The sequence below is a fragment of the Macaca thibetana genome, chromosome 8 (assembly GCF_024542745.1).
Source record: "Macaca thibetana thibetana isolate TM-01 chromosome 8, ASM2454274v1, whole genome shotgun sequence".
Classification (NCBI taxonomy): domain Eukaryota; kingdom Metazoa; phylum Chordata; class Mammalia; order Primates; family Cercopithecidae; genus Macaca; species Macaca thibetana.
The window spans coordinates 120402504-120425352 of record NC_065585.1 but is presented as its reverse complement, the minus strand read 5'-3'; the positions used below and the strand labels follow the sequence as shown (position 1 = coordinate 120425352).

General features: G+C 45.6%; 3 protein-coding genes across 3 annotated transcripts in view; 2 read left to right on the top strand and 1 right to left on the bottom strand.

Annotated features, from left to right (window-relative positions):
* R3HCC1 (R3H domain and coiled-coil containing 1) overlaps positions 1 to 22849 on the top strand; it is a 222898-nt gene that overhangs the window by 55556 nt on the left and 144493 nt on the right. The window lies entirely within an intron of this gene.
* Positions 1 to 22849, top strand: part of LOC126961287 (60S ribosomal protein L34-like) — a 563491-nt gene that overhangs the window by 496864 nt on the left and 43778 nt on the right. The gene's annotated exons all lie outside the window — the stretch shown is intronic.
* LOC126961275 (tumor necrosis factor receptor superfamily member 10D-like) overlaps positions 19858 to 22849 on the bottom strand; it is a 29672-nt gene continuing 26680 nt past the window's right edge. Inside the window, 3 exon segments of the mRNA XM_050801450.1 lie at positions 19858 to 22236; positions 22407 to 22457; positions 22460 to 22478. Coding sequence (XP_050657407.1) covers positions 22106 to 22236; positions 22407 to 22457; positions 22460 to 22478 — 201 coding nt within the window. The 3' untranslated portion in view covers positions 19858 to 22105.

The following is a 22849-nucleotide window of genomic DNA, read 5'->3' as shown; positions in this document are numbered from 1 at the left end:
CCTCACTGACCACTGCTCTGATGCCACTGCCTCCAGCCCCCTTGCTGCTGTGACCCAGCACCAAGCTTCTCTGGCAGGGGCTTGGCACCCCTCAGTAGCAGGTGCCTGGCACCAAGGAGGGACCCAGTGAGCGCATGAGTGGACAGAATGAAGGACGCAGAGGCCATGACGGGCACGTGCAGAGGCTGAGGAGTAGGTAGGAGGGAGAGGAAAGCCAGGGGCATCCCCAGCCACAGCCTGGCACCCTTTGCATGGTCAAGGCACAAACACTCCCTGACCAGCCTTCAGGGCTCTAGTACTGAGGCCCCATGGGGACAGGGGAGTCAGGGGAGTGGCTTCCAAAGCATTTCCCCAAGTCTAGTTTCTACCCAGGTCCAGCTGTCTGACCTTGGGCCACTTACCTCCCCATCGAGTTAAGCACACTGCCGCTGTGAGGACAGACCCAATGTGTGGTATTGAAGGGTGCCAGCTGGTGAGCCTAGGCAATCAGGTCAATGGCACGACTCCTAGACCCTTGGGGTCAGTTGGCTCCTGACCCCTCACATGGTGGATAGAAGAGGATAGCACTATAGAAACTAAGGTTTTATGGCTGATGAGAAACCTGGGATTGAAATGTCATCCTCTCCACAGGCTTGGATTTGAGCGATGGAGCACCCTGGGCACCTGCCAGGCCCCAGGCACTGAGTTAGGGTCAGAAATGTGTGCCAGGTCCCAGGCACTGAGAAATGCGTGGGGTCAGGAATGTGTGCTGGGTGCAGATCCAGGCAGGAGGTGAGAGGACAGGGACTTCAGGAAGACTGACAGCATTAATGCAGAGCCACCAAAGCCTGCAGGAAAGTCTTTAGCGCACCTCAGGCCCCTTGCTCCTGGAGGCTGGACCACAGAGTGTAGACTAGAAACCAGATTGCAGGTAACGATGCATTCTCTGTGCCCTATGTGGGACACTGACTAGGGCTAATAGCAAAAGGCTGTGAGCACCTCCCGGGAACTGGGCCTTTAGACTATAAAGTTTCCATTTGAGAGGCTCTTACTAGCTTGCGATGGAACACTTACTGAAGCTCCCCCTGTGACTGAAGGACATAAAATAATCTTGAAACCTGAAAAACTCGTGATGTCTTCAGTGATCTTGGAAAAGCTGTAACGGGGAGGGCAGTCCCAGAAGAGTTCTATTACAAAATGGAAATCGTTTATATGGCATCCTGTGCCTGAGGAAGGCAAAGAGGAGACACTCATGAGCAGGGAGCCTCTGTTCCTCTCAGACTGACTCTAGAACTGGATGAGGAGCTGCTGGATTCTAGGGTCACTTGGACACTTCCCTATACACAGCTCTTTACTGACTGACCAAGAGCTACTCAGTTTATAGACTGTTGTTCCTAGGTGAATGGACAACATCCTATTTGGAAGGCCACCCTTCTGATTGAGGAAGGCAAAGGCAAATCGGCTAGATGGGTTGGATTGCATGCTGTTTTCCTAGTGTTGATGGAAGATTTGAACAGCAGCAAAAGCCCCTGTACTTGGATTTTTTTCTGGCTCATGGACAGTCGTCAACGTCCCAGTCATAGAGTTGGGAAGGAGAATGTGAAAGTTGATCGCACAAATTGGGTCATTCTAAATGTCAACTAAAACAGAGTCAAGAGGTCATGGGGAAAAAAAATCACTGTATTACCCCCAAACTGCAATTTTCTGTAAGCCTGGTAGCCATAACCTGAAACTATTAATAGTTCTATCTAATATCTATTGACACAACCTGCTGCTGCTCTAAGACCAGCTTGACCTACTACAATCACTCACCAGTCAGAGCCTGCCACTTCTTCAAATTTGACAGCGCCAGTGAAGTTTCTGGAAAAAAAATACTTTAGTATTTCTCTCTTTTTTTTTTTTTTTTTTTTTTGAGACAGAGTCTCGCTCTGTCACTCAGGCTGGAGTGCAGTGGCACGATCTCGGCTCACTGCAAGCTCTGCCTCCTGGGTTGACGCCATTCTCCTGCCTCAGCCTCCCAAGTAGCTGGGACTACAGGCGCCTGCCACCACCCCCAGCTAATTTTTTTGTATTTTTAGTAGAGATGGGGTTTCACCGTGTTAGCCAGGATGGTCTTGATCTCCTGACCTCGTGATCCACCTGCCTCGGCCTCCCAAAGTGCTGGGATTACAGGCGTGAGCCCCCGCGCCCGACCAGAACTTCTCCTTTAAAAAAAAACCTCTAAACTTCTTTTGGTCTTTAGACATACCCAAGACAAGTTGGTCTTCGTGTATGCCAAGCATTGCAATTATTGCTTTCCAAATAAAGTGTATTAAATTTGGATATTTGTCTCTACATTCTCCATTGTTTCCAAGAGTAATGGAAAACTGGCCTATTGAAGGGATGTCCATATGAGCCCCGACCCTATGGCAATCTCTAGGGGGACTTGAGGAGTGCGTTAAAGTAGGACACATCCATACTGCTCAGTAGACCCTGCCTCAGGATTGGAAAGTCATTGCAAGCAGCAAGAGATACCACCATGTACTCCCCTGAGGTGGTCATGAGAGGCCATTAAATAAAATGAGTGGATATGGGGGAACCACAGCGATGCAGAGATGGGCTGAATCGAAACACATTTCTCTTGCTGTCTCTCAGAGCATAACGCCAATAAGCGCTGTTCTGTCTGCCAGCGGGAGAGACACAGACTGCCTATGGTTATGAGGCAGATTCCCTGATGGGGAGGCCCTGAACATTCTGGGAAAGTGAGACTGAGGGCAGGGTCCTGGGGGGTACAGGTGAGTCTCCACGGGAACAGAAACTGACTGTGGATTGTCTTTTGCTTACCTGGTGGAGGCTGCAAATGCCCAGAGTGCTATTAATATAAAAGAACTGAAATAAGGTATTATTCTAGCTTGGACCACTAAACCTCACTTCCTGGGACCAAGAAACATGCCGTTCCGTGCATAATGTTTTGCAAATGGGCAGCGAGATATCCTCCTTAGAGTAATAATTTGATAGGGAAGTGGAACAGTCAACTGAAACATTGATTGTCTAAAATGGGGGGAGATAAAGGCATGAAGGGCTGGCTTCAACGCCTTCACCGGTGTGTGCCACCACTCCACACGAGTGGGCTAAAGGAGTGTCCCCACCAGACTTTCCTCCATTTTTCCAGTGGATCTGGAGATGAGGGGGTAGGGAGGGTGCTAGTATAATGACTGGCATTTTGTTGTTGTTGTGGTGGTGGTGGTGGTGGTGGTTTTTTTTTGAGACACAGTCTTGCTCTGTTGCCCAGGCTGGAGTGCAATGGCACGATCTTGGCTCACTGCAAACTCCACCTCCCAGGTTCAAGTGATTCCCCTGCCTTAGCCTCCCGCCATCACGCCCAGCTAATTTTTATATTTTTAGCGGAGATGGGGTTCCAACAAGTTGGTCAGGGTGGTCTCAAACTCCTGACCTCAGGTGACCTACCTGCCTTGGCCTCCCACAAGTGCTAAGATTACAGGCGTGAGCCACTGTGCCCGGCCAGTGACTGTCATTTTTGTATTTCTTCTCTGTGTAACCTCAACGTTCTCCTTCTCCCCATCAGCCACCTGGTACATTGGCCACAGGGCCAGGGCTACAACTATAAATGCTGGAAGCAGTGACAACTCCTAAGCCAGGAACAGACTGTGTGTTTAGACTTTTCTGTCAGTTTTCTTATGGACCTGATGGGACCCCAGTCCTGCAAAATTGGGGCTAACAGTAAATGCAGCTACATAGCCTGATATGATATAGTTTGGATGTGTGTCCCCTCCGAATGCCATATTGAAACGTGATCCCTGAGGTTGGTATGGGCCTGGTGAAGGTGTTTGCATCATGGGGGAAGAACCTCACGAATGGCTCGCTGCCCTTTCCACAGTAATGAGTGAGTTCTCACTCTGTTAGTTCACTGGAGAGCTGGTTGTTTAAAGGAGTCTGGGACCTCTCACCTCTCTCTCTTGCTCCCTCTCACCACGTGATGTGCTGGCTCCCCCTTTGCCTTCTTCCATGATTGGAAGCTCCCTGAGGCCCTCACCAGAAGCTGCGCAGATGCAGGTGCCATGCTCATGCAGCCTGCAGGACCGTGAGCCAAATAAACCTCTTTTCTTTACAAATGACCCAGCCTCAGATATTCCTTTATAGCAACACACAATGGACTAATGTATTGCCTATTGGAAAAATAGCCCACTAGTTCTGCACCTGTGTAACCCTGCCCTGTATGAATGGATGTGCACTGAGGGGACACGCTTGTTACACTAGTATTGCTGCCAACCCATCACAGTTATTTCCAAAGTAGAAAAGTTTGAGTAGAAATGAAAACCAGAGGGAGGAGTTTCTGAGAGTAAAGGAATGAATACAAGGTTTATGTAATGAGGGAAATCTTATATTACAGTAATACTGAGAAGGAGATGACATTGTCTCTTAGCTCAATTATTCCAGATATCTGGGAGGGGGGAGCTCCGTGTTTGCTGAGACCTGTCCTGCCTTTAGGAACTGACAGAGGGAATGGAGGCCTGCAAACCCGAGTGGCCTCATCCTAGGAGACATTTTCATATAACATGATGATGGACTGGACTAATTATCAATGACTGAGGAGGACTAATAACCTACCAGTACCTTTTGAGTTGCATATCGTTTTGCTGTAAGGGAGTCCAGAGACCTGGTTTTGAACCGTGAAATAATGAGAGATACATATTTGATCTCAGCCCCTGTTTCCTGACACAAAGCTCCTGAAATCCTTGGAATCTCTGAAGTGATCAATGTCTCTTTGTACACCAGTGAGGCGACTGATGGCTAGGGGTTCCTGGACAGCCTTGGGAGCGGGAACAGGCCTATGATTAGAGGGTTGAAACTTCAGCCCCTGCTGAAGTTTTGCTTGGGTTTTGCTTACCTGGTGGAAGCTGCAAATGCCCTCCTCCTGTCCCAGCCTCTGGTGAGAGAAGAGGGGCTGAATGTTGAAGTGATCGCCAAAGGTCAATGATACAATCACTCAAGCTTGAGCACTAAAGCCTCCAAAGAAGCTTAAAAGGACAAAGTTCAGAGAGCCTCTGGGTTTGTGAACAAGTACCCATCCACATGTCGGTATGGTGGCATGCCCTAATTCCACGGGGACAGAGCTCCTGCACTGGGCACCCTCACAACCCTGACCCTGTGTATCTCTTCATCTGGCTGTTGATTGATATCATTGAAAATATCCTCTGTAATAAATTGGCCATAGCAAGTAAACTGTGTTCCTGGCTTCTGTGAGCCAGCCTAGTGAATGATGAAACCTGAGAAGGGGATCATGGCAACTTCCAGTTGGTGGCTCTCATGTTGGGTTCCAGTTAGCCTAATTGTGGGGGGACCAGAAGGTTTCACGATGACTCAATGACCAATGAGATTCTTATGAATTTGAAGTGGAAAAATTAAAAGATATTAATTGTTCTTATAAAATGAAGAAAATAGAAAAAGTAAAGCTGTTATGGGCATTAGTGACCACCCCCCCAAAGTAAGAGCTAAGAAAGAATATTAACTGCCTTTCTGTAAAGACTGTGAGACATTAACCTTATTTCTTTCCCACATACCTTGTAGTTTCTGTTTCTCTTACTGTGCAGCTGCAAGGTCACAACGTAAATACGCATAAGTTACAAGACATGCTTTCCCAAAATGTAAGCTAAAGAATGTTACATGGTAATTAACTGCCTTTATTCTCCCTTCTGTAAGTCTGCTTCCTGCATCACATAACTCCTGCCACAAACTGCTTAAAAAGTGACTGCTTTCTTTGTCTGGTGCTCAGACTTTCAGGACACATGTCTGCTGAGCCGGTGTACACCTAAAATAAAAACTCTCCTACACCTTGATCGGTCTCTCCGGTTCCTTAATTTCCTGCCGCAAATTCACATTTTATTGTGTGGCTTTTGCACATAAACACTCATGCGAATATAGTCAACACACACAGGCAGTGATGAGACGGTGGGGAAGGGACCACAGTGAGCATCTCAGGAGACCAGGACACTGACTGACACACTGGCAGGTCCAGGTCTCCTCAGAACATGGACCAGGGTGGGGGGTCGCTGTTCTTCTTCCATAGCCCATGGAAAAGAGGCCTCAGAGTTCTCACGGACAGAGCTGCGGCAGCTGCTTGGCTATGGTCAGAGTCTTTGTGGTTTTTATGGCCCTCTGCAGGCTTGTCTGTAGCCAAGATCTCAGCTGCCTTCTGGCTTCACTTTCTTGTCTGGTCTAGGGGGTGCCTGTCCACAGCAGGTCCTCTCATCACCTCAGTCCACCACACATACGCTTCTCACTCTGAGGGGTCAGCAATTTCACTGTGGGCTGATCACCTATCATAAGTTACTCTATTTTTAGACATTTAGGGTCACCAAACACTATTGTATATTAGTAGCCAAGTCAGACACAAGGTGTGGATGACTTAGGGACCCTGTTGTAGTCCGTTTTCACTCTGCTATAAAGAGATGCCTGAGACTGGGTAATTTATAAAGGAAAGAGGTTTAATTGACTCATAGTTCACCATGGCTGGGGAGGCCTCAGGAAACTCACAATCATGGTGGAAGGCGATGGGGAAGCAGGCACCTTCTTCACAAGGTGGCAGGAGGGAGAGAAGAGAGTGAAGGAGGAACTGCCATAACCCTTATAAAACCATCAGAGAACATACTCACTATCATGAGAACAGCATGAGGGAACCACCCCCATGATCTAGACATCTCCCACCAGATCCCTCCCCTGACCCAGGGGGATTACAATTCGAAAGGAGATTTTGGTGGGACACAGAGCCAATTCAAGATGAAATATGGATGGGGACACAGACTCTCTACTTGTGATTTGCCCCTGAAGTGGGGGGAGTCTTGTGGGACTGAATCTTTACCCTGTGGGGTCGGCACTACCTCTGATTAGTGTCAGAAGTGAATTGAATTATGGGCACTCATCTGGTGTGGGAGAATTGATCAGGGTGAAGAAAATCCACACATCTGTTCGCAGAAGTGTCTTGAGCTATGAACATATTGCTCACTGAATTTGTTAATATTCTCTCAGCTAGAACTTTGCCTTTTTGTCTGAGCCCATAGCACTCAGGGTTTTCGGTATAGGGCTGGTACCTCATGTTTCTTAGATCTGTTAATGAGTGGGACCAATGTCTGAGCTCAGGTGGTCAGGCCAATGTCAGATGGATCCCTGGCAAAATATTTTTTCCTAACACATTCCTCCATTAGTTTCCAGGGGTTAGCTGATGTCAGTATGGGTGGTGGTGGTGTAATCTCTTCAAATATTTCATGAACGCCTCAAAACATAATTAAATATAATTTTTTAATTTTTCTTTTCTTCTATACAAGGTATTTATGCTAAATCTTTATGCAGAAATCTAACGATTGCAGAGAGACCAGGTTCCTCAACCAACCAATCCAGACTCCAGTATGTAGTGCTAGAACTGATTCAGGAACCACCAGAAGAGAGAGGGTCCAGCTACTCCCACCTTAGCAAACACTTGCCATCAATCATACTCCTCATCCTCTCTTTTTCCTTCTGACCATGGCCTCTCCCCTGAGTGCACGTGGAGCCCATGGTAAGCAGCTTCTGAAACAGCCCCAGTGATCCTCTCTCGTGGTATTCATGGCTGGGATATAATAAGGAACATCTGTATTTTCTCTGCTCCTGGCTCTGGGAACAAAGCTTTAAAGCATTGAAGTTTCTCGAGTAATTGTGGTGAGAGGGGCTTTATTTTTTATTCGTAAAATGACTTCCAGCATTCCTGAGTTGATACTGATGAGGTAGCTCTTGGATGAGAGTGGCCGGTTGCCAGTGGAACCAACCACGTGATCAGAGCACTGCAACTTTCAACACTACCACACCCCTCCGCTCAGAGCAGGGAAATGCCTGAGGATTAATCACCCGAGATTAATGATTGATGACTTCGTGCTATGGAATGAAGCTTCTATAAACACCATAAACCACAAGGTTCAGAGAAAGGGAATAATCAGTGACTCACTGGAGTTGGACAGATGAAAGTAACTCAGAACAATGAAGGGTAACACCACACTTTCTATATCAAAAATAATGTCCATGTACTTTACACAATGATATGCTACAAATCTAATCATTTAATAAAACCTCCCTAAGAAATTAGATTTCACCTTATTTTATACAACTATATGCTACAAATCTAATCATTTAATAAAAATCTCCCTAAGAAATTAGAGAAGTCCTCTTATTTTATGTTCGGCAAAGGACTTTCTAAGCTTATGACCATGAAAAAAATAAGTATAACTATGGATTCAACTACTTAAAATTTAAAACTTCTGTACATTAAAATCTAAGACAAAAAGAAGAGGCAAAATAAAAGGACTAGAAATTTGTTATTAGTATTTGGGAAGCATGGAGTCTGTCTTCCTAGACAATACACAAATCCTAAAAAAATCAGCTTGAACAAAGAAATTCAAACAACACATCAATACATGAAACACAAGTCAATAAGCAGAGAAATGCATATCGAGGTCAATTAATTATTTCCTAGTTAGCAGAAGTGAAAACCAAAGAGCAGTGACGTCAGATCTAAAGTGATGCACTGTTGGTAGGAATCAGAGCTCTGTGTGTGTGTGTGTGTGTGTGTATGTATGTGTGTGTGTGTGAGATATTCTACTTCTTCTAGGAAGCCACCTAATGAAGGTGATTAGAAATCTGGCCAAAGATGTATTCACAAATATTCAGAACTTCTTTGCCCTCAGCATAATGGTGATTGAGGTTTTGGGGAGAGGGGCTAGTATTTGGGTGGAGCATGACACTGAACTCTCACTTTTGCCCATCTCAAGAACACAGACCATCCTCTTCATCTTTGGAGGGGGTCTCACAGAATTTTATTAACTGTATGTTTTGGGGGACTTGGGGTAGAGGCCAAATGTCAGGAAAAATGAAGAACAAAGGTAGCCTATAATGAAGGGTCACACGTAGAGCCCTACCTGGTGTTGTCTTGGAGGAAAAGGGAAGAAAAAAAAGGGAGAATTGAGCAGGACGAAAAGCATGGTCAACTCTAAGAGGAGGAAAGATGTGACTGGAGGATTGTGGAGGATTCAAACCATAGCTCACAGCCCAGGGCTCCAAGTGAGGCTGAGGAGCTCATGGTCAGGGCAGGAGGGAAGCAGTGGGGAGCACAGAGCAGCCTCACCTCTCCTCTGAGGAAGGTGAACAGTGGGGGGCACGCCTGGGCCTCCCAGGAGCTGTGGGCGAGAGGGAAAGCAGGTCCTCCAGGGCAAGGGGAGCGGGAAATGGGTCTCCCACGTGCTTCCAGGGCTGAGCACACGTGGGCCCCCGATGAGGATGCAGGAAGGGTTGAAGGAGAAAAAGTCGAGGTCCGCTCAGGGTTGGAGGAAGCCACGGGAGAGGCACCATGGGACTTCCCCAGAACCAGGACCTCCCCAGCAACCAGGGCCAGTTCACCACTCAGGGACCCACTGCCCCTTCCCTGACAGCTCCATCAGAGTTGGGCTGCAGCACTCAGTAGCCCCAGGTGCAACCAGAGAACCCCGGTGGGAGGCTGTGGGTGAGTCAGACCAGTGCTGGTGTCCCTGTCCCCACAGGGAGGGGCAGAAGGAGGTGCTGGATTCCAGTCCCCAAGACTCTGTCACTTTAAATTCTAGGGAGTCAGAGGCAGGAAACAACTCCCCACCCACTTCAGCAAGCCTGAAGGAAGAGAAGGCAGGGAGGTGCGAGTCACAGCAAGAACACAGCCTGTGTTTACTCAGAGCTGTTTCGGAGGAGAATGCGAGGACAGGGGCAAAAACAAAAACAAACAAAGCCTCTATACTTTTTTTATGTAAGTTTCCATAGTTAATTTAGTCATTAACTCATACATACCTCAGGATTTCACCCCTAATTGCCTTCTTCTTATGCTTGATGTTAACAACACACTCTTCAAAGACAGGATCACCTACTGCTTTCTCTAGTGTGAGAAAAGACAAGCAAGGGAAGGTCTGCTTTTGTGAAGCAGTTCCTGCCCTCCGTGCACACCGCAGAGGCTGTCTGGCCTGTTCTTTTCTCCTGCCTTCAAATTAGCGGATTCTTTCTTCTGCCCGATCAAATCTGCTGTGGAATTCCTCTGCTGTATTGTTTACTTCAGCTACTTTAATTTTTTTGCCCCAGGATTTCCACTGGGGACCTTTTAATAACTCTTATCTCTTTATGGATACTCTCTATATGTTCCTACAGGTAAGTATACATATGTATAGATGCATCAATGTTTCCCCAAAGGAAAGGTGTAGGTGCTCCTCTGGGTTTCCCTAGAATATTTCCCTCCAGCCCTTGCCCATGGGTTCCTCAGCCTCACCCTGGAAGCCATGGGCTGCAAGCTACTGTTTTAATCCTCCGCAATCTTCTAGAATACACACACACACACACACACACACACACACACTTCCTTTAAATATTTGACCATATTTAAAATTGTTGATTTAAAGCATTTGCCCAAAAAGTCCAATGTCTGAGCTTCCCGAAGTATCTGTCAATTTCTTCTTTCCCTGTACGTAGACCATATTTTTTTGGTATGCTTTTATGGGTTGAATGTGTCCGCCCGAAGCATATTTTGAAGCACTACCCTCTGGTACCTGTGAATGTGATCTTATTCAGAAATGGGTTCTTTGCAGATATAATTGCTTAAGAAGAGGTCATATTGGATAAGTTTGGGCCCTAAACCCAGTAGCTGGTATCTTTATGAAATGGGAAAAGTTCCCTTGTCCCACTCGCAGGGCATGATCTTTTCACACTTGCTGTTTTTCAAGTACCTTTAACTTAAATAGTCAATATGCTAAAATAGCATATTTTAACCCCTTCATTTTCCTCGTCTGGAACTTCCCGAGAAGTTTCATGTATTAAAAGTCGAGTGGATGGCTGTGGAGAGAAGAATCAGGTTAGTAACTGATTAGTAGTTACTGAGAGAAGAATCAGGTTAGTAACTGAGTGGCAAGAGACTTATAAAGGAAAACAGGAACATAAATTGGAACAGGCAGGACGTAAGTCTAAATATATTGCCCCATATCTTATTGAGTAAGTCTCTTAGTCACGAGAAGACTTTTATCCAGTTAGGCAGTTGTATCTCATTTCAGGAGGTGATGTTATAGGTGGTCTTTCATCTAGGTTAGGCCTCTATATGGTGTGGTCAGTCAGGTATTTAATAAGAGGCATGTTTATGGAAACAAAAGAAAAGTAAAGGTTAGTGGTTGGAGCAAATTATACAAGCCCAGTTTTTGAGTCCAGAGGACAGTCAGTTGAGATTTCTAGATGTTGGGCTTGAAGCATCTTTAGATGGAGGAATGACAAAAAGTAGTAGCAATTTTGATGAATTTCCTGGCATGTAGTTTATATTAGTTGTTGTGGTGAACTTTCTGAGCAACCCATAGGGCCATAGGCATGAAAACTGTCCATAGGTAAGCTGTCCTTGTTACTGAAACACCAGAGTTTCCGCTAGGTCCTGCTGCTTGATGCACAGATGGCCAATCGCTGAGACGAGTATTCCCAGGGAAAATTAAAGGTGTATACAGCAGGGAAGAAATGTAACCATGTGTGGGAAAACAGGAATTAGAGAGGGGCAAGGAAAGTAAACATGTGTGAGAAAACAGGAACTAGAGAGGGGTAAGGAATGTAACCATACATAGGAAAACAGGAATTAGAGAACAGGTAAGGAAGAGAGGCTGGTCAACAGGAAGCATGTGGTTGGTTAGGCAATTACGGTGGTGAGGGGCCTGGCACCTCACTGTTTAGATGCAGTGATCTCAGGAAGTTTCAGCTCCTTGATACTGTCTGGGAAGCTTGATGGTGGGTTTCCTGATAAAGGAACTCAGTTAAGACAAACGTAACTTTTTCAAGTTTTAACACCGGGAGGATAAATTTCTATGTTTTTTCAAAGAAACCATAAACATCAGCTCTATGGGACATTTGGGCTGCTTTCAGTCCTCCTTTCTACTTATCAACTCCCCAATCCTGAGGAACCTGGCCCTGGATCTTCAGGATGCATCATGCTGAGAAGGGGCGTTGTGGGCAGCTCCATGCCATGGGTGACCTCGTGGCCACCCAGGAATCACAGGTTAATCTAATCCTACAGTTTTCTTCTGAAACACAGATTTATAAATGTTACTATTCTTTTCAAATAGCTATGCTGTGTTAATTGTCTTTATTGTTTTCAGAGTTTTCCTGTTTCCTATAGATTTCCTCTCCTGATTATTGCCTTTTTTTTTTTTTTTTTTTTTTTTTTTGAGACAGAGTCTCGCTCTGTTATCCAGGCTGGAGTACAGTGGTGCATCTCACCTCACTGCAAGCTCCGCCTCCCGGGTTCAGGCCATTCTCCTGAGTAGCTGAGACTACAGGCACCCACCACCACACCCAGCTAATTTTTTGTATTTTTAGTAGAGACGGGGTTTCACCGCCTTAGCCAGGATGGTCTCAATCTCCTGACCTTGTGATCCACCCGCCTCGGCCTCCCAAAGTGCTGGGATTACAAGCATGAGTCACCGCGCCCGGCCATGCCTTTCTTATACTTATTCTGGGTTTATATTGTTCTTCTTTCTCCAGCTTTTAAGTGGAAACCTGGATCATTGTTTTCTTTTTTTTTTTTCTTTACTAATATAAGCACTCATAATCTCTGTTCTGTAGTTACATCTTATAAATTTTGATATTTTGCATTATCATTTAGTTTGAAATATTTCTGATTTCTACATAGTTTCTTCTCTGGCCCATGGTTGTTTAAATTGCAAATATGGAAGTCTTTTCTATATATCTTATTCTTGTTGCTCTAATTCAATTCTTCTGCAACCTAAATAATATATTCTGTACAATTTCAATTCTTTTAAATTTATCAGGAATGTTTTTAAGGTCCAGAATAGGGTCTACCTTAGTGAACATATGCACTCAAAACGAATCAACATTCTACAGTTGTTGAGTATAGTACTCTATAAATGTTTATTAGCTCAAGGTGGTTGATAATTGTTTCAGATTATGACTTCGTTGATTTTTTTTTTACTAATTCTATCAGTTGTTCAGCAAGGGATGTTAAAAATCTCTAGCTATGATCATGCATTTATTTCTCTCACTAATTCTGTCCATTTCTGCCGCAAATCTTTGGAGCTCTATTATTAGATACACGTATATTTTTAATATGTTTTTAAACTTTTAGTTTAGGTTCAGGGGTACCTGTGCAAGTTTATCATACAGGTAAACTTGTGTCATGGGGGTTTGTTGTACAGATTATTTCATCACCCAGGTACTAAGCCTAAGTACCTAATAGTTATTTTTTCTGATACTCTCCCTCCTCCCACTTTCTACCCTTAAGTAGGCTCCAGTGTCTGTTGTTCCCCTCTTTGCATCCATGTTAGGTGCATACATTTTTTTAGTGTTACGTCACTCTGATGAATTGACCCTCTTGTCATTATACATCCCTCCTTATTTTTGCTAATATGCCCTATCTTGAATCTACCTTCTTTGACATTAAGAAAGCCACACTAGCTTTCTCACGCTTAATAGTTGTGTTTTATATATTTCCCCATCTTTTACTTTCAATCTATCTGAAGCTTTATATTTAAGGTGCGTATATTTTAGGTAGTTTATAATTTCAACTTGCTTTTTTTCCAGTTGGGGAAACTTCCTTTTAATTGGTTTGTTTATTCTGGTTACATTTATTGTTGTGGCCAAATTTGGAAAATACAATCTCTCACAACTTATTCCTTTCTCCTTTGTTTTTAAAGGATATTTTCACTGGGTGTGAATAACAAGTCAACAGCTTTCTTTCACCACTTCACACATCCTGAGCTTCCGTTGTTTTGAGTCAGCTGTCATTCATATCTCTGTTCCCTGTGAATGCATAAAATTTACTCTGTATGATTGACTATGATGTATCCAGGTAGGGTTTTCTTTACATTTATTTTTCTGAGGGGTTTATGAGCTTTTTGAATGTGTAAGTTGATGTTTTTTTCACTACATTTGAGAATAGATCAACCACTTTTTTCCTCATCTTTTCCAGTCATTTCTTCTCGGTCCCTGGTTCCATGTGTAGTGCATGATATTCTAATACAGGTCACTGAGACTCACTTCCTTGTTTTCTTTCAGTCCCATTTTCCCTTGTACTTCAGATGGAATAGTTTCCACTGATCTCTTTTCAAGTTCACTCATTCTTCTGTAATGTTCAATTGCGCTCTCTCTCTCTTTTTTTTTTTTTTTTTTGAAACGGAGTGTTTGCTCTTGTTGCCCAGGCTGGAGTGCAGTGGCATGATCTCGGCTCACTGCAACCTCCACCTCCTGGGTTCAGGCGATTCTCCTGCCTCAGGCTCCCGAGTAGCTGTGATTACAGGCATCTGCCACCACACCTGGCTAATTTTTTGTATTTTTAGTAGAGACGGGGTTTTGCCATGTTGGCCAGGCTGGTCTTGAACTCCTGACCTCAGGTGATCCACCTGTCCTCAGCCTCTCAAAGTGCTGGGATTACAGGCGTGAGCCACTGCACCCAGCCCTGTTCAATCTCTCTTAAGAAAATCCAAATATATTTTTCATTTCAGAGAGTGGAATTTTCAGTTCTAAAATTTCCATTTGGTTCTTCTTTTATAGTTATCATATGTATGCTGAAATGCCTTATCTTCCACTCATGTCAACAATCTTTTCTGTAGACCCAGCATATATTTCACAGCTCCCTAAAAGAGATTCTATTATGAATCAGCATTAAAAACCGCTGTGAAGGCAGAAACTCTACCTAGAAGAATGAGGTTTTTTTGTTTTTGTTTTTTTGAGACAGGATCTCACTGTGTTGCCCAGGCTGGAGTGTAGTGGTACAATCATGGTTCATTGCAGCCTCAACCTCCTGGACTCAAGAGATCCTCCCACCTCGCCCTCCTGAGTAGCTAGAATTACAGGCACAGGCCACCACACCTAGCTAATTTTTGCATTTTTTGTAGGAACAATATTTTGTTGTATTGCCCAGGCTGGTCTTGAACTCCTGAACTCAAGCAATCCACTTGCCTCAGCCTCCCAAAGTGCTGGGATTATAGGCATGAACTACCGTGCCCAGCCAGGAATGAGTTATCTAACGAGGAGTAACAATAACAGAAAATGTTTATTACCTCCTGCATACAATGATTTTACAAGTACTTAGTGAGAATTGATTATGTACCAGGCAAAATGTATGCCAAGATTAAAATATGCAGTACCTGCTCTAAGGGACTTCCCACATTAGTAGGGAAATAGTAGAACAATTGTAATACAATGTGCTGTTTTTCATAATGCTCTCTCCCCCCACTCCACCCCGATTATTTCTATTTCTTACTAAGGCTGTTTCTTTGTATATTATGTGTTCTGTAACCCTTATGAAATGAATGCTCTTGTAAATACATTTTCTAAAGGGTTATCTGCTATATTTTGTGGCACATTCATCCACATATACATGTGTTAAATTACTATTGTTATAACTTACAATTTTTAAGTATGCAATCATACCTAATATCATGATTTTTTTTTCTTCTCGCTTTCAGGAGACCTGCCTCTGTTTTTGTTCTATATCATGTTGCATAGGTCGGAACTCTCAGGACAAAGTTGAAGGGTGTTTAGCGAAGGCAGGCATTTTGATCTTGATTTGATTTCATTGGGAAAACTTAGGCCTTTCACCATTAATTGGCTCTTGTTTTCTTACAGAAATTCTCATCATTGTGAAGTGTCCTCCTGTTCCGTTCTAAAAGCCAGAATAGGTATCTGATTATCCAAAATGCCTTTTCAGCCTCCATTGAGACTGTATGTTTGCTTATTGATACTATTGTTATGGTACCTTATTTTTGAACACATTTACATTCTTGGAATAAGTTTTTACTTGAGATTTTCCTAAGTGCCCTCAGATATATGAAAGTCGTTAGTCTCCTAAAAGCCAGTGAGGAAGTAGCTGTCTCTTGTCTACGTGGTGGAAATTGCCTAAAAGGGGCAGAAAAGGACTTTCTGGGGGTGGTGGAAATTTCCTGTGTCTTGATTGCATAATGGTTACATGTGAGTATACAGTTGTCATAGATGAAATGAAACAAGAAGTGAACAGTTGAGGCCAGGTGCGGTGGTTCACGTCTGTAATCCCAGTACTTTGGGAGGCTAAGGTGAGCAGATCGCTTGAGCTCAGGAGTTCAAGACCAGTCTGGGCAACATGAGGAAACCCCATATCCACCAAAAATTAGTCAGGTGTGGTGGTGTGCACCTAGTCCCAGCTACTCAGGAGGCTGAGATTGGAGGATCGCTTGAGCTCAGGAGACCAAGGTTGCAATAAGTTGAGATCGCACCACTGCACTCCATCCTAAGTGACACAGTGAGACACAGTGAGACCCTGCCAGGCCCCAGGCCCTGAGTTAGGATCAGAAATGTGTGCCAGGTCTCCGTGGCACTGAGGCGTTTGTGGGGTCAGGAATGTGTGCTGGGTGCAGATCCAGGCAGGGAGTGAGAAGACAGGGACTTCAGGAAGACTGACAGCATTAATGCAGAGCCACCAAAGCCTGCAGGAAGCTCTTTAGAGCACCTCAGGCCCCTTGGCCCTGGAGGCTGGACCACACAGTGTAGACTAGAAACCAGATTGCAGGTAACGACGCATTCTCTGTGCCCTATGTGGGACACTGACTAGGGCTAATGGCAAAAGGCTGTGAGCACCTCCCGGGAACTGGGCCTTTAGACTATAAAGTTTCCATTTAAGAGGGACTTACTAGCTTGCGATGGAACACTAACTGAAGCTCCCCCTGTGACTGAGGGACATAAAATAATCTTGAAACCTGAAAAACTCGTGATGTCTTCAGTGATCTTGGAAAAGCTGTAACGGGGAGGGCAGTCCCAAAAGAGTTCTATTACAAAATGGAAATCGTTTATATGGGATCCTGGTGCCTAAGGAAGGCAATGAGGAGACACTCATGAGCAGGGAGCCTCTGTTCCTCTCAGACTGACTCTAGAACTGGGTGAGGAGCTGCTGGATTCTAGGGTCACCTGGACACTTCCCTATACACAGCTCTTTACTGACTGACCAAGAGCTACTTAGTTTGTAGACCGTTGTTCCTAGGTGAATAGAGCAACAAGAGCGAGACTCTGTCTCCAAAAACAACAATAACAACAACAACAAAAACAAAGTATAAAACCAAACTGTGCTGTGACCACCTTGGGCCATGTCATCAAAAGCTCCTGTGGCTATGTCATGGGTGCACATCTTCAACCTGTCTCCGATTTTCATGGTTTACATAAGTCTGCCTTTCTTCATGGTCCAGGATACAGAGCCCTCCTGTGCAAATAACTCACAATCTTCCCACACTCAGCTATCATCAGACACCTGCAGGTTGGCTCACTGCAACCTTGGCTTATCAGTACTGCACGAAGCCCTCTTCAACAGTCATCATAAATGCTAGCCTATAAAATCTCCAACAAGCCTTTGTCACTTTGCAGTCAGCTCCTCTTCTGCGGGCTTGCCCATTGCCTCCTTGCTACACATTTTCCTACTTTCTCTAATAAATCTACTTTATCTACTTATTTATTTATTTATTTATTTAGAGATGGAGCTTCACTCTTGCTGCCCAGGCTAGAGTGCAATGGTGCGATCTCGGCTCACTGCAACCTCCACCTCCAGGGTTCAAGCAAGTCTCCTGTCTCAGCCTCCTGAGTAGCCGGGATTACAGGCATGCGCCAACAAGCTCGGCTAATTTTTGTATTTTTTGGTAGAGACAGAGTTTCACCATGTTGGCCAGGCTCTTCTTGAACTCCTGACCTCAGGTAATCCACCCGCCTTGGCCGCCCAAAGTGCAGGGATTACAGGCATGAGTCACTGCACCTGGCCATAAATCTGCTTTTCTTTACCTACAACTGTTTTGGAAAAATCTTTTATTATTATTATTATAATAATACTTTAAGTTCTAGGGTACATGTGCACAATGTGCAGGCTTGTTACATAGGTATACATGTGCCATGTTGGTGTGCTGCACCCATCAACTCGTCATTTACATTAGGTATTTCTCCTAATGCGATCCCTCCCCCCGACCCCCACCCCATGACAGGCCCCGATGTGTGACGTTCCCCTCCCTGTGTCCGTGTGTTCTCATTGTTCAACTCTCACTTATGAGAGAGAGCATGCGGTGTTTGGTTTTCTGTTCTTGTGATAGTTTGCTGAGAATGATGGTTTCCAGCTTCATCCATGTCCCTGCAAAGGACATGAACTCATCCTTTTTTTGGCTGCATAGTATTCCATGGTGTATATGTGCCACATTTTCTTTATCCAGTCTATTACTGATGGACATTTGGGTTGCTTCCAAGTCTTTGCTATTGTGAATAGTGCCACAGTAAACATACATGTGCATGTGTCTTTATAGTAGCCTGATTTATAATCCACTGGGTAAATACCCAGTAATGGGATTGCTGGGTCAAATGGTATTTCTAGTTCTAGATCCTTGAGGAATCACCACACTGTCTTCGTGCCACTGGCCCAGAAAACCTGTCTCTCCCCTGTGACACTTACTTACTGCTGGGTAAGATAAAGGGAAGAAGAAGAGGGAGAACAGAGCAGGAGGAAAAGCAGGTTTGGTCCAGAGAGGAGGAGGGTGGGACTGGAGGAATGTAGCCCCCAACCCCCATGGGGCAAAAGCTGGGCCAAAATTGCCCCTTTCTGTTTTCTTTTCTTTTTTTTGAGATGAAGTATCGCTCTGTCTCCCAGGCTGGAGTGCAGAGGTGCCATCCCGGCTCACTGCAAGCTCCGCCTTCTGGGTTCACACCATTCTCCTGCCTCAGCCTCCGGAGTAGCTGGGACTACAGGTGCCTGCCATCACGCCCGGCTAATTTTTTGTATTTTTAGTAGAGATGGTGTTTCACCGCGTTAGCCAGGAGGGTTGGATCTCCTGACCTCGTGATGTGCCCACCTCGGCCTCCCAACATGCTGTTTTCTAACCTTGACCCAAATTTCACCGCCCACATCGTTTTTAGGTGTAAAAGATGCAGTCCCATGGAGGAGGGGCAGAGCCAGGAGGCAGTGGGGCTGTGGGCTCAGAGCTCAGGAGTCGCCTCGCCTGAAAAAGTTGTTCTAGCTGAGAGGGACTGGCCCTGGGGTGGGCTCCAGGAAAACCCTGGTTAGGTCTGGGATAGAGCAAACTTGAAACAAAGACCACTTCTGCCACGGCTGCGTGGCGCCAAGACCTGGAGATCAGGGGTTAAATCCTCGAGAGAGAGCAGGCGGTGGCAACACAAGCAGCTCCAACCCTGGGGAAGCCATGTTGTCCCGGTCCAGGTCTCCAGGGCTGTGGCCCCCTCCCCTCCACAGCCTCCAGAGCAGCTGGCAGGCAAGCTCCGGCGTGTGCTGCCCTCTACAGGCTGCTCAGCCTCCAGGCAGCTCACCCAGCCCAGGGCTCCAAGTGAGGCCATGGGCAGCGCAGGAGGGAAGCAGTGGGTAGCCCGGAGCAGCCCCACCTCCCCTCTGGGGAAGGCAGACAGCATGGGGGCATGCCTGGGCCTCGCGTGAGCTGTGGGTGAGAGGGAGAGCGGCTCCTCCAGGGTAAGGGGAGCGGGAAATGGGTCTCCCAAGTGCCTGTAGGGCTGAGCAACCTGGGTCCACTGATGGGGATGCAGGCAAGGGCTGCTGTCCCTCTCTCCAGAGGGAGGGGCAGACAGGAGAGAAACAGGGAGGAGGTGCGTGCGAATTCCAGTGCCCAAGAACCTGGCCCTTTAAAATCTAGGGAGTTATAGGCAGGAACCTCGACCCCTTCCCACCTCCAGCCCCCCAACCCCCCACCCCACCCCCAGGCGGGCCAAGCCTGAAGGCAGAGAAGGGACAAGGAAGGAATCCCAGCAGGAAGGAAGCCCTGGCCTCCTGTCAATCAGAGCTGCGTCACAGGAGGAGGGGAGGATGGAAATAAATGAACACCACAACTCTTTTTCTATGAGGTTTCACATTTATTTTGGTCATAAATATATGAGCATTTCATAAATAACCAGGTGTTATGTGCTATTTGACCTCGGTATAAAGCAAAACTTAAACAAATATCCAACCCCCCAAAACCCCAACAACTTCACGTTCTCAGGAAGCTTACTTTAAAGGAATAAGCTTAAACACTGATAAGGCTAATAGGCCAGATACATCTTCAAGGAAGGCCTCTGAGGAAGGGACAAGGGAGCTGGGTCTGGACTGGCTCCCTCTGAGCTTTGAGGCTGAGTGTCCTGCACCGAAGGCCCAGCAAAGGCAAAGACCAGGAGGCAGCAGCACCCTGTGCCTTCCAGAAGTGCAGGGGACAACGCGTGGGACGCCAGATGGAAGTGGGAGAGGATGGAAGTGCGTAGACCAGAAAGGCCACCCCCTCCTAAAACTCCACGGACACAACACTCTGCATGTGCGATCTTCAGACAATTCTAACTTTGTCCCACCAAACCAGTCCCGGAACAAAACACACAATGCCCTGAGATGGAAAAGATTGAAACCCCTAGAATGACTACATCTGTAATTTATCCTACCACGACTGGACTGCTGTGGAGAAGGGTTTGCTGGAACGAGGCTACACTGATTACTGAGGTTCTTAAATAAAATAATGGAATGTGACACAAGGACAAATGTGTCACCCATTTGAGGTTCCGTTGTCATAGTGTTTAAGAATTGGTATTACTCAGATGAATCAGATGCTTACAGAGAAGTCAAGCGACTCAAATAGGGAATCTGTACCCTAAAATGCAGCTCAGGAATCTCTACCCTAAATGCAGCCCAGGGACTCAGGGTCACAGACCACCAGAAGGGAGAGGGGCCCATCCACTCCTGAGTCGGCAACCATTTCACACCATTCCCAAGCACTGTCCACTCCTCCCTCCTGATGCCATGGCACATGCTGGGGCAGATAAACACCTGCTCTGCCCTGAGCCCAAAGGAGGCCCAAGATTCACTAATGTTCAACGGTAATGGCGCTTGAAAGAGAAACTCTTCACAGTCTCAGATCTAACTTAGTTCTGTCTTCATCTGCTGTGGACACGTAGGAAGATGCAGTTCCATGACTGTCCCAGCAGGACAAATCAGACACATGGCTTCCCAAAGATACCATGCTCTTCAAAATCCTGGGCATATGTAAACGTCTACTTATAAATAAATATGGCTATATACCTCTAAAATTATCAAGTAAGACAGGCTGGCCCCCTGAGAAGTTGCCAGTCATCAAACCCTTGTCCAGTCTCAGGGCGTAGGAGGGAGAACTGGAACACAGTCAGTGCCTCCCACGGAGGGAGGATTTCTCCCTTCGTCACTAGTTATATTTCCAGTCATTTTTGACTGCTGATTTGCACCCCCAGGGAACCCATGTAAACAGCCTAATAAGTGCATTTCCTAGAGTTTTTCCATGCTTACATCATTATACAAAAATCGGAAAATAGATAATACAGCATACAGTAATAAGCAATACAAATGTTTCTCTAATTAAGGTGGGGGTAAGCCCCAATAATCCCATCTTAACGCTCAAAACTCTAAGTCGAACCCTCATAAATCCATATGCTCATGACGTAGCATAGGACTATGTCTTGATAATCTCATCATTAACTCAGAAATATCCTAAACTGAAAATACAGCTAATAACCAGATAATCCCATTCTAAAGTTAAAAAACTATAAGGTAAACCACTGTGGCTATGCGGCATCTGTAGTTAGATGTCATTAAATGCACATACCAGTAGAGATGGAGCTTGCAATATAAGAAATAGAAAAAAAGACTTGTCTCATGATGAACAACTGGAAAGAATGACATCCTAAAACCACTTTTTTTCTTTTTAAATTGAGACGGAGTTTCACTGTGTTGACCAGGCTGGTCTCAAACTCCTGAACTCAAGCGATCCACCAACCTCAGCCTCCCAAAGTGGTGGGATTACAGGCATGAGCCACCGCACTTGGACGAAAACCACCGTTAATACACAATCGTATAACTCTATGCCGCCAAGAGTCTTATACAAATTTCCCCAGTTTCCTTATCACACGCAGTATTTCATAAAAATTACTTCAAGTGCACTGACAAAGTTCTAGGACTTTGGTAAGCTGCACCATATTGGATAGCAGAGTTAGTTGAGGCATGATTCAAGTACTGGACTGTCTCTTCCAGGCTGCTTCCCCTTCTAGAAGAAAAGGTAAACGAGGAAAGCTCTGGTTTCCTGAAGAGATTCTTTCACAGGGACGACGTAGCAAAGCCTGCGTCATCTTCATAAAAGAGCTTCTCAGAGTCCACCATGTGGTCCTGAATTGTTTCCTTTGCATGTCCTTCCTCCAGTGTTGCCGAGGCATCCAGCAAGGTGTTGACTGAGAAGAGAGAAGAGATTTAGAGTCTCGATGCTCCAAGGACAATCAGCACAGGATTGACATGGGACCCCCTGCTTCCAGCAGTGAATGCTCCAGAAGAGCCCTCTCGCTATAGGGACAGCAGTTAGGACACTGTCCCTATTCCCTGTCTCAAGGCACAAAACACTTACTCTCAGTGGGGTCAGCGTCATTCACTGGAACCGGCAGCGTCTTCCTCTGACGCCTTCAGCTTCTGCCTGTTCCTGTAACACACAGTGGGGAATGCTCTGGTCAGAGTCAGGAGTCCTGCAGTCCAGTACTGACCCTGACCACCAGCCAGCAAGAGACCTGCAGCGCTTCCCATCTCGGGTCTCCATGGAGATGGAGACAAACCTCTGGTCCTGCATAGCTCTTGGGCTCTGTGTGCTGGTGACTCATTGAGACATAAGTGGCATGCAGTAAATGTTCACTTTGTAAGTGTTCTGCCCAACTTTGACTACTGTATATGCCCGGGTAATTATCCCCTGATCAAGACATAGAACATTGCCACCACCCCAGAAAGTCCCCTTCTGCCCCATCTAATCAACTCCCACCCACCCTCACAGGAAATGATCACTTCCTTACACAATTCTCA